The following is a 10,234-nucleotide window of genomic DNA, read 5'->3' as shown; positions in this document are numbered from 1 at the left end:
CAAAGGACACCACCAACCCCCCCCTTCTCGTTTAAAGAACACGCTACAAAATACAAAACAGAACCAAAAAAAAAAAAAAAAAAAAAAAACCAAAAGAAGGAGGGATGAGTTTCCAGGATTCGAGTCCAAGAAACGTCTCAAAGGGATGAAATCGGGATCAGAGGCAGCCTCATCTGCTAAATATACCCCGGGCCTGACTCTGCCTCCTGCCCAGGACCCGCAGCTGGCCCCGGGCGAGCCAGGGAAGGGGCGGCCGAAGCCGGGTGAGCGGCGCCGAAAATGGGGAGCGAGGGAGGGGAGCGGGACGGGGGCGGCGCGGGGGCTACTCGCAGGCCAGCTTCCCGTCGAAGCTGGAGAGGGCGATGGCGAAGGCCTGCAGGGCGCACAGCGGGTAGTTGTAGTCCATGGTGAAGGCGTCGTCGGCCACGCGCCCGAACTGCATCACGATGTAGTCGGCTGCGGGACAGAGGGGAGGGCGCGTGAGGTGGGGGGGGTGGGGGGGGGAGGGGACAGCTCCTGCGCCCGCACCCTGCGCCCCCGTCCCCCTTCCAGGGGGATTTAAAGAGCGGCGTGGCAACGAAGCCACCCTACTCCCAGCTCCTGCGCCCTATTGCAGCACAAATTTATCCAAACCCAGTGTTTTCCCATTGCATGGCCCAGCAGGGCGTAGCGGGGACGTGGCACCCCTCAGCCCCCCCAGCACCCCTTCCCCACGTAGCCGGAGCCCGCCGAGGGGCGCGGATCCCACTAACCCCCGTGGGACGCCCGTGGCGTGGCCGCTGCTGGCACCGGAGGGCGGGTGACAGGAAATCTGTAAAAATAACCGGGGGCCCCCGGCAGGTTTTTTCTGTCCTGTAACCCAACACCCCGGGTGCCGATGGCTTCTGACTGTGCTGGACAGGTGACGAGCGGCCGAGGCCGGCTGCTCGCACTGGGGCCGAGCGCTGCCCCGTGGCAGGACGCTCGCCGTGGGGCTGCTCACGCCTTCCCGTGGGACGGGCGGTGCTGCGGGGTTTGGGGGTGCTGCGGGGTTTGGGGTTGCAAACCCACCCCAGAGCCACGGCCGGGTCCCGCATCGGTCATCGCGGTCACCCCAAAGGACTGTCCCCGAGGTGCAATGTGCCCCAGGGGTGTACACATCGGCAACGTGGGGTGCATGCCGGGGGAGATGCTGCGGGGTGCTCTCATGGCGTGGCATTGGGCTCAGCACCCTGCAGGATCGGTCCCTGCCCTAATCTGCCTGGCAACAGGTGACCCCTGCCGGAGCGCGGGGCTGGGCGCTTCACTCCGGCTCTGGCAAACGCAAGCAGGGCCCCCAGAGCAGCCGTGCGAGACAAAAAAAATAAATAAAATGCAGCAAAAAGGGTGCTGCAGGGGTGCCGGGACCCCAGCCAAGATCCAACCCCCCCCTGCAACCCGCCCCCGGCTTACGGTCGCTGCCGTGCACAATCTGGAAGTTTTTAACGGAGGCGTGGGTGACGCGGCCGTGGAAGTTGAGGACGTAGGACTGGGTCTCGTCATTCCACACCGGCGCCTTGTTGTGCAGCTCGATCACGTTGTCCATGTTCTTGTTCTGCCATCTCATGAGGAGGCCGTCGTTGTCCTGGGGAGGGAGAGGGGGGATGGAAAAGGGGAGGTGTGTCCCCCCTCCCGGAGCCTTGCCACCCCTGTTGCATTCCCAGAGGGATGCCCTGTCCCTGGGTGCTCCCCGACACACTGCCCCATGGCAGGGCCATGCTGGGAGAAGGGAGACAGCCCAGAGGAAAATATATGGACACTGACTGACCGCCTCCCGGAGAGGAGACTTCAACTTCAGGAACACCTCAAAGTCCTTCTGTACCCCAAACTGGGTAAAACCCAAGATAATCCCCAACAAATCCTGCCTTTGGGGGAGATCTGGCCCCACCCCAGTTTGGCCCTTGGCTGCTCCGACTTACATTTCGGGGCCGGATGGGCACCCTCTCATTATCCGAGTTCATCCCAGGGATGATGACTGTCATCTTGCGGGGCCCTTTGAACCCCAGGACGTTCGTCTCCTGCAGGAGAAGTCCCGGCCATAAAACCAGCGACCACCGCGGGCTGCAACCCCTCACCAGCATCCAGCCTGAGCGTTCAGGGCCGGATCCAGCCCACCCTGCAGGTCCACAGCCCCCCCGGGGCGATGCCCTGAACGCCCCAGTTGGGGCCCCCGGGTCCCCGCTTACGTAAACCACGGCCGAGAGCTCCTGCCGCACGTTGGACCAGTCGGCGTTGGCCCTGTCCGGGTTGGCCCCGTTGTCGAACACGGTGAACTTCGTCCCCATCAGGTTGGACCTGCAGCACCAGCACAGGACGTGACCACGGTCGGTCCCACCAATTTTTTGTTTTGCTCCAAGCTAACAGCCCGGGCACCCTCTCCTCGGGGCAGTGCTCGTGTAGGGCTGGGCGTTCAGATCCTGGGGGGGCCGAACCACCCACCCCACAGCATCCCCGCACCCCTTCAGCCCGGCCCGGCATCGCTCCGACCTCAAAACCTGCCAAACCCTCCTGGCTTCTCCCATACAGCCCCGAGCACGAACGCTGCGGCGCGACCAGCACCCATCCTTGATCCCTTTTTCTCCATTGTCCCCATTTCAGGGCACCCGTCCCCCCAAAACCGGGGGGGGGGGTGGGCTCGGAGGCGCTGCGGCACGGCGCCGGCGGCTCGGCGGTGCAGCGGGCCGGGGCTTGCCGCGCTCGCCGGCGCTTCTGCTCGCCTCGAGCTGCCCCACGGGAGGAACCGGCCCAGCCTGTTCCCCCTCCCTGCCCCCCGACGCTCCTCGGGTCACAGCCAACAGCGGCAAGAGCCGAAATTGAGCCAGCCAAATCCTTCCTCCCGCACGCCGAACCCATTCCCGGCCCGCAGCCGACACAGGGGAAGAAAAAAAAAAAAAAAAAAAAAAAAAAGAAAAAAGAAGGGGTGCCGGCAAAACGGGGGTGCCCGCCTCACCTCAGCTTCCCGATGAAGTTCTCGCCGCCCCGCGACAGGTCCGTGGGGTCGATGGAGATGAGGTAGTTGGAGGTTTTGCTCTTCTTGCGCTTCCTCCCGGCGAGGAGGAAGACCTGGGAGGATGGCGGGGCCGGGGCAGTGCCATCGCCATCGCCCCGCCGTGCCCTTTGCGCAAGGTTTTGCGAAACAAAACCTTGTTTTGGGACACGGCCGTGACCTTGCGCAAGTCCCCGCAGCGAAGACGAGCCCCAAAACACCGCCGGTGTCCCAGCCGGGGCTGTCATTAGCGAGACCGTGGCTCCCCGGCCACTGCGGGGCATTTGCCGACACGGGACGTTTCCCAGGAGGAACGACGGGGCTAAGAGCGCGCAGGAGCAGCGGGACGCGTGCCAGCAACCACCCCAAAATGTGAGGGTGCTCCCAGGGTGGGTGCAGAGCCCCGGGCCCTCCGGCCCCCCGCCCTGGCTCACCTTTTTGTCGTTATCCAAGTGCAGGTAATAAGTGGGGTACAGCCCCCGGTCCATGCCCTTCTTGTCCCGCGTCACCCGGCACTTGATGGTCACCCCCTGCGGAGCCGGGCGCAGCACGAACTCCTCCAGGTTATCCACCTCGATGACGGGTGACGGAGGCCTCTCCTCCTTCTGTTTCGAGGCCAAACCGGAGCCCTTCGAGCGCGTTTCCTCGTGCACGGCGCCCCGGGAGCTTCCCAGAGAGCCCTCGAGCCCTGCCCGTGCCACGTGCCACCATCTCCTCTCCCAGATAACAGCTCCTCAATCCCGACATCCCCCCGCGATGTGGCACCACTTTGGGGACAGCACGGATGTCCCTGCTGTTCTCTAGACCCGCTGCCCACCCCAGGGGATGTTCCAAGCCCCCACAGCCTACCCACAGGGAAAAGCCCCACACCTCTTTTTTATCCCACCCCCCCCCCCATACCTTCTTGGATTTCTTCCCTTTGCCCTTCTTGTTGGAATTTTTCTGCGGCGTCTCCAGGGTCTCCTCCTCGCTTTCGGCTGCTTTGGGAGGCGCTGCGAGCAGAACGGGGCAGGAGCACAGAGGGAACACCAACACCATCGGTAACAAACCCCCAATAGCCGGGGGTGCCCCGTGCCCCCGAGACCCCTTCCAGCCCCGCCACCCCCCTCGCAGAGCCGACTCTCACCTTTCTTTCTGGTTTTCTTCTCCTTGGGGGGGTCCCCGCCGGTCTGGAAGAGGGACACGGGGTTTTTCTTCTTCTCCGACCTGATGGGTTTGGTGCTGGAGTCGGAGTCGTCCTCCTCATCGCTGCCGGCGGCGGCTGCGGACACAGGGACATGGTGTGGGTGCTGCTGGCCAAGGGTGCCACCTGGGGGCAGCGGGGCTGCCCACCCCCCTCACCAGTACCTTTCTTCTTGCTTTTCTTCTCCTTCTTCTCCCCATTCACCTGGAACATGGCCGTCGGCTCCTTCTTGGTGCTCTTGGTGGGTTTGGCTTTGCCATCGGGGTCGCTCTTGTCTCCTGGAGGGATGGACAGGGCCGGGGACAGAGGACAGGGAGGGGGACAGAGGACAGCCAGGAGACAATATATGGGGAGGGGGCGATGGCCCAGAGCCCCCGTTCCCCTCAGCCTCCCGGGACGGCGACAGGACACGGGCAGTCCTGTCCCAGGACACAAGTGACAACGGAGCCGGGATGGAGCCACCCCCTGGGCGCTCACCCTTTGGCTTCAGCTTCTTCTCCCGGCCTTCACCCGCGGGGGGCTCTTTGGGCAGCTTCTTCTTGAGCTTTTTCGGCGGATCCTTATCCTCCACCTCCTCTTCCTCATCATCGTCATCCTCCGAGTCCTCGGCCGGCTCTGCCCAGCGGGGACACAACGGCGTTGGCGATGCGACGGCTTCGCCGGGAGCAGGACCCCGCAGCCCCCAGTTTTGCCAGCAGGGACCGTCCCCTCCCAAGCACCGGCTGCCGTGGGCACGGTCACGGCCGTGGGTGCCGGCAGGGGCGCGCACGGCCACACCGCCCCCTCGTGGCTGCAGCCGCGGGGCGCACACGCGCGACGCGGGGGCGCGCGTGGGGCTGGGGACTGGGGGTCCTCGTCCTTCTCCCCGTGCCTTTAGCGGATGTGGGGGACAAAAAGCACCCCAGGGGCGTGCAGAGCCGCTGCAGACGCACCCCATGGGTGGTGGGGATGGACGCTGCCCGCCGTGTCCCCCCCCTCACCTTGCTGCTTCTTCGGGCCCTTGGCCACACGGGAGCGGGGCGCGGGGCTCTCCTTCTTCTTTCGGGGCTCCCGGGTGACTTTGGGGCAGCGGTCCTTGTCACTCTCCTCCTCCCCTTTCTCCTCCTTCTTCTTCCTCAGCTTCTTCACCCCTGGGCATTTCAAGCGACCCCGTGATGGAGAACGCCATGGGTTGGGGACCTGGCGCATCCCAGGGCAAATGGCAAAGCCCCCGCCTGTCCCTCAGCTTTAGGGGGACAGAGACTGGCAGAGGGACCCCCAGGCTGCCTCATTTACCCTGTGCCTGGGCAGGTGGCTCCTCTGCACCTCCCGACTCGCCCGGCTTCTTCACCCGCAGCCGCCGGGGCTTGGCTTCGGGTGCGGGCTCCGGTGCAGGCTCCTGCCGCTTCTTCTTCGGCTTCTGCCCTCATTGATGTTGCTGCCGAGATGAGATCATGCCAGGGTTAAATCCCTGCTCTTTCAGCAGCCGGAGCCCTTTCTGAAATGCCCCAAATGTGGGCATTTTGTGGGAGTAGGGATGCCCAAAATGTGGGCACGGGAGTAGGGATGCGCTCGCTCCATCAAATAGTGCCTTACCGTGGGGCAGCCCCGTGGAGGGAAAGCAGAGGGAGGAAAACAGAAAGGGATGTTAGCAGGCAGACGGGAGAGCGTTGGCACCGGGATGTGCCAGCCCAGGTGATGAGGGACATGATGCTGGCATTGCCCCAACAACCCCTGTGCCGTAGGGACGCGGAGTGGTTTTGTATGGGGAGCCACCTCCCCCCGTCATCTCCTGGGGACAGGGGACACCCTGGGGGACCCCAGCTGGGACAAGGGACACAGGGACAGGCGGCACAGCTCCGTGCCCCCATCTCCTCTCACCCACACGAAAGGCCCCCATGGAAACCCAGCTGTGGGTACGGAGCTTCGAGGCCGTGCCCGGGGAGGGCTGGGGGACGCCAGAGCCTCGAGGATCGAGGTCAGCGAGGAGCGAGGCGGGAGGAAGCAGGGGATTAGAGGCAGCACACCTAATCCCCTTTAACCTGGGCTATAAATAACGCTGATTTACCCAATACAGAGCATGTGGTGCAGCACCGAGCTGCGGGCAGGGGCCATTTGGGGAGTAGGTGCCAGCTGCGGGCCCCCAGAAGGTGCTGCAGTGCTGGTTGCATCAGGGTCCCCACCCCAAACAGGGCTTTTCCCCCCTTGCCAGGGTTTTGCTGCCAGCTGGATCCCTCCTGGGCAGAGCCCCCAGTGCAGCAGCACCGCCGGGGGGTTGCAAAGGGCCGGATCCAGCCCCCAGCACCAACGCTTTGCCTTCTCCTAACGTGCATCCCCAGGGGTCTCTTGGAGGGGGGCTGAAACCCCAGGTTTTTATATCCTCAGCTTGCTGCCCGCAAATAGCTCCTTCACCCCTTTAATCCCTTAAGCAGCACAGGAGCCCAGCCCTTTGCTTCGTTACTTAACGAAGCCCTTTGAGGAGGGGCCGTCAATTAAACCAGGCTGATGACATTTCGGCGAGACCCCCTCTGCTGAGGGCTGACCCCCGGGGGCTGTGCCAAAATGCAGCCCCCCCCCCTATAGCAGAGGGACCGGCTGTCGGGGTCACAGCCCCTGGAAAGTGAGTCACCGCTGACAGCTTAGCCGAAAGGCTTAATTAAAGCACTAATTAGGAACGAAGATCCCACCTCATGGGCCCTGCGGAGTGATGGAAATGGCTTTGGGAGGATGCATGAGGGAGCGGAGGCGGGGGGTGCCCCCAAATTTCGGCCCCCAGTTGGGGTTGAGCACCCCGAGGGAGGACCCGATCCCATCTTGGTGTGGGGCTGGGGGCGTCCCCATCCTTGGCCCCTGGGGAGAGACCGTGGCAGCAGGACGGGGGAAGGATTCATCCTCACCTGCTTCGACTTCTGCTGCTGGGGGCTCCCCGACTCCTCGCTGGGGCTGTGGGGGCACAGGAAGGAAAGGGGTGAGGGCTTTCCCCAGCTCTGGGGGGTTTGGGGGAGAACTGAACCCTACACAGCTTCCCCGGGGGGGCGAGAGCCTCCTGCTGGGGCCAGATCCTGCACAGGTGAGAGCTGGAAGGTGGGAAGGGGGGGGGAGCGTCCGCGCTGCGGGCGCGAGCCTCCCCTGAAACCTTCCCAAAACTCTGCTGTTTCCTCGGAGCCTTGTCCCACTTTGGCCATGCCAATAAATCCAATCCCACCAAAAATAAATATTTGAGCCTTTTCCTTCCCCAAACCTTCCTTTTTTTTTTTTTTTTTTTTTTTTTTTTTTTTAAGGACATGGCAGCCCGGAGGAGGAGGAGCAGAGCGCGTGCGCCAGCATTTTGGGTCTCACGTCTCAGCTCCTCTCATTTTGTTTTGTGGCATTAAAACCTTTCCATCACTTCAGCATCAGAACGGCTTGAAATGGCAATTTCTGGTGGTGCTGAGTCAAAAGGGACCCCACTTTTCCAAAGCAGCTGCCCCCATCCTGACCAGGTCGAGCTCATCCCTCCCTGCCAGGCAGCACAGGACGGGGTCTGCCTCTGCCAAGGCTGACAGCAACAAGGTTAATTTGGGAAAATCCACCCTAATTAATTCTTTCCCTCTGCAAGCCAACGAGCATCCTCGCACCAACCCTCAGAACAACAACAAAACGAAACCAGAATATTACATCGTAATTAAATAGGAGAAAAAGGAGCCGGGGCAGGCGAAGCACCCGGGGGGAGCGCATCCCACCCCGTGGGCCGCATCCTGCCCGACCCCGCTCACCTTTCGGCCGCCCAGACCTCGCGCAGGATCTCCGTCTGCAGCGGCATGGCCCCGACCTCCTCCCCACCAGCAGCCCCCGCAGCCGCTACCGGCCCGGGGCCGGCTCCATGGGCTCAGCACCACGGGCTCAGCACCACGCCGGTTCCGCCAGCCCCACGCCGCCGGTGCCGGGAGGAAGAGCGAGTGGAGGATGCGATTAACTTTTTCTTTCTCTTGCAACTCGGTAATAGGATTTCAGGGGCTGCCGGCCAGCCCCGTGGGGAGAGGCAGAGCGCGGCAGCTGTCGCGGTAATCCCAGAAAAAGGGGATCCCGTGGAAGCGGGGCGTAAAGCAGACCCCGGGGGACTTTTGGGGTGCATGGCTCCCCCCAGTGCCGGCTGTGGGGGCCCTGCACGGCAGGCTCCACCGCTTCCCGAGGGGTGCCACCTCTTCTTTTCAGGGATACCTTCCTTTTTTCCGCCCCCAAATGGCATCTTGGTGTCACGAAGAGGGGAGCTGGGTTGGTCGCAGGATGCGTGCAGGGGAAGCCCACGCAGGGGCGATGCCGGGGGGGTTCTCTGTGTGCCCTGGGGTGATGCTGGTCCCTGCTCTGCTCCGAGCCACGGCCCCGTGCTGGTTGCTCTCTGCTCCGAGCCCCGGTCCCACTGGGCGAGGGGACCCAGCTCCTGCACGATGCTGCCCCTGCGTTGCCTCCCCGCTGCCCCCAGCCCACATCCCCCTGCCAGGGCTGCCTGCGGGTGCTCTGCGGTTGAACACCGCACAAAACAAAGCTGCACAAATCCCTGCTGGGCTCAGCCTGGCCTTGCCCAGCCACGCACACGCCAAACCCCACCGCAGCCTCCCTTCCCAGCCCAGGCCCACTAGATGGCATTTAAACACCGTGCGCCCGGCGAAGGGCGTCCTCGGCGCACCCTGAGCCATGGAGAGGGACGGATGGCGAGACCCTCGCCTCGCAGAGCACCCAGCAAGGCTCTGAAAAGCCTAAAAAGCTGCTCTGGGTGAATAATCATCTCCCATTTCTGCCAAAGAGAACAGCAGTCCCTCTCTTCGTCGCTGCTTGGGTTTATTCGCAGCTCAGGACCAGTCGTGCACGGCGCTTGGAGCCACACGCAACCAGCACCGGGGGCTTTGATGCCTTCGGTACGAAATGCTCCCATTAACCTCCAAACTGTCCTCGTCTGCCCACCTTCAATTTTCTCTTAAAAGGAGGGGAAAAGCACCAAGCCTGGAGAAGCCGGCTGAAATAAAAACCTGCTTAAAAATAGGGGGGAAAAGCCCAGAAACGGCAAAGCAAGTTGCAAGTTTCCGCGGAGCAAGCCAGGGGTGTTTCATAAGGAAAACATGGCTTGGGCTGACCCAAAACGGCTTTTTTTTGCCCTGCTTGCAAAAAAATAAAAGCCAACTCTTCGCAGTGCCCCTGCTTCCAGCCCTCCTAGCGGCAGCCTTTCCCCCCAGCACCCACCCCGCGTGCCACCGACGCACCCTGCAGCTCCAGCCCCAAATCTCCCAAACACACAGGCTGACAAACAAAAAAGGCCTCGGGATAAAGCTGCCCAGGAGAAGCAGCCCCGCTGAGATCCCAAACAACACCCCCTATAAAAAGGGGCAGCAGCAGCCCGATAATTCCCTAAGGAACGGAGCCATCGCTGGAGCCTGTGCATCCCCAGCCGTCCCCCCCGTGGCTGCTCACGGCAGGATGGAGAAAAGAGGAGCCTTTTTTTTTCCCTTTTTTTTTTTTCAGTTCTTTATTTTCAAGCTTCAAAAGGGGTATTACAAAGAACAGACAGTAAAAATAAAAAAAAAAAAAACAACTGAAAGCTGTTCTCCAAAGGTGGTGACAGCACCCAACAGGCTGGAGGAAGGCGAGGTCGCAGCAGCAGCACCGGCACGGGGTGCTCACCGACGAGCCCGCGGTACCGGCTCAGTGACAACACCTATCCCACTTCCTGACCCTCGAGGTGCCAACCTGCTGCTTCTCTTTTTCACGTGGGCCCCAGCTAAGCAATAAAACCCCCATTTAAAAATTTGAGCCCACTGCTGGCCGCGATTTAGGCACCTGTGAGCAGCAGCGCTGGAAAACCCTTTTTCGCCCTCCAACAAAACAAAACCCGTGATGCAGCCTCTTAAAATAAAAATAAATTTCCCCAATGAAACAGTGCTTTGAAGCCGAACTGTAAATCCCTAAGCAGAGGGGTCGCCACGGATGAGAAACGCCTCCGCAGCCGCAGGAGGGGGAATCGCCTCCCCCAAGGGACAGGGAGGGCACGCAGGAGGTTTTCGTTCTCATGCTGCAACGCCCTCGGACACGTGCAG

At 62.2% G+C, this 10,234-nt stretch overlaps 1 protein-coding gene across 1 annotated transcript; it reads right to left on the bottom strand.

Annotated features, from left to right (window-relative positions):
* Nucleotides 1–322: 322 nt before the first annotated feature.
* TULP1 (TUB like protein 1) lies at nucleotides 323–7,968 on the bottom strand. Its single transcript, XM_050715268.1, has 14 exons — nucleotides 7,922–7,968; nucleotides 7,064–7,109; nucleotides 5,463–5,586; nucleotides 5,168–5,317; nucleotides 4,665–4,802; nucleotides 4,352–4,465; nucleotides 4,131–4,265; nucleotides 3,905–3,996; nucleotides 3,439–3,609; nucleotides 2,969–3,081; nucleotides 2,205–2,313; nucleotides 1,938–2,036; nucleotides 1,432–1,603; nucleotides 323–456 (listed from the first exon to the last, which is right to left on the bottom strand). Exons 1-14 carry the CDS (start codon nucleotides 7,966–7,968, stop codon nucleotides 323–325), a joined length of 1,644 nt encoding a protein of 547 aa, XP_050571225.1.
* Nucleotides 7,969–10,234: the final 2,266 nt, after the last annotated feature.

Source organism: Cygnus atratus, chromosome 24 (assembly GCF_013377495.2).
Source record: "Cygnus atratus isolate AKBS03 ecotype Queensland, Australia chromosome 24, CAtr_DNAZoo_HiC_assembly, whole genome shotgun sequence".
Lineage (NCBI taxonomy): Eukaryota > Metazoa > Chordata > Aves > Anseriformes > Anatidae > Cygnus > Cygnus atratus.
The sequence above is the reverse complement of the archived record's forward strand: the minus strand, read 5'-3'. Positions and strand labels throughout refer to the sequence as shown.

Excerpts from the sequence above, each read along its gene's own strand:
- TULP1 (XM_050715268.1), bottom strand. The coding sequence starts at position 7,968 with ATGCCGCTGCAGACGGAGATCCTGCGCGAGGTCTGGGCGGCCGAAAG. Across the intron at positions 5,318-5,462 it reads GCCACCTGCCCAGGCACAGG|GGGTGAAGAAGCTGAGGAAG; the intron begins GTAAATGAGGCA and ends TGAAATGCCCAG. Across the intron at positions 4,803-5,167 it reads GGGCCCGAAGAAGCAGCAAG|AGCCGGCCGAGGACTCGGAG; the intron begins GTGAGGGGGGGG and ends CCCGCTGGGCAG.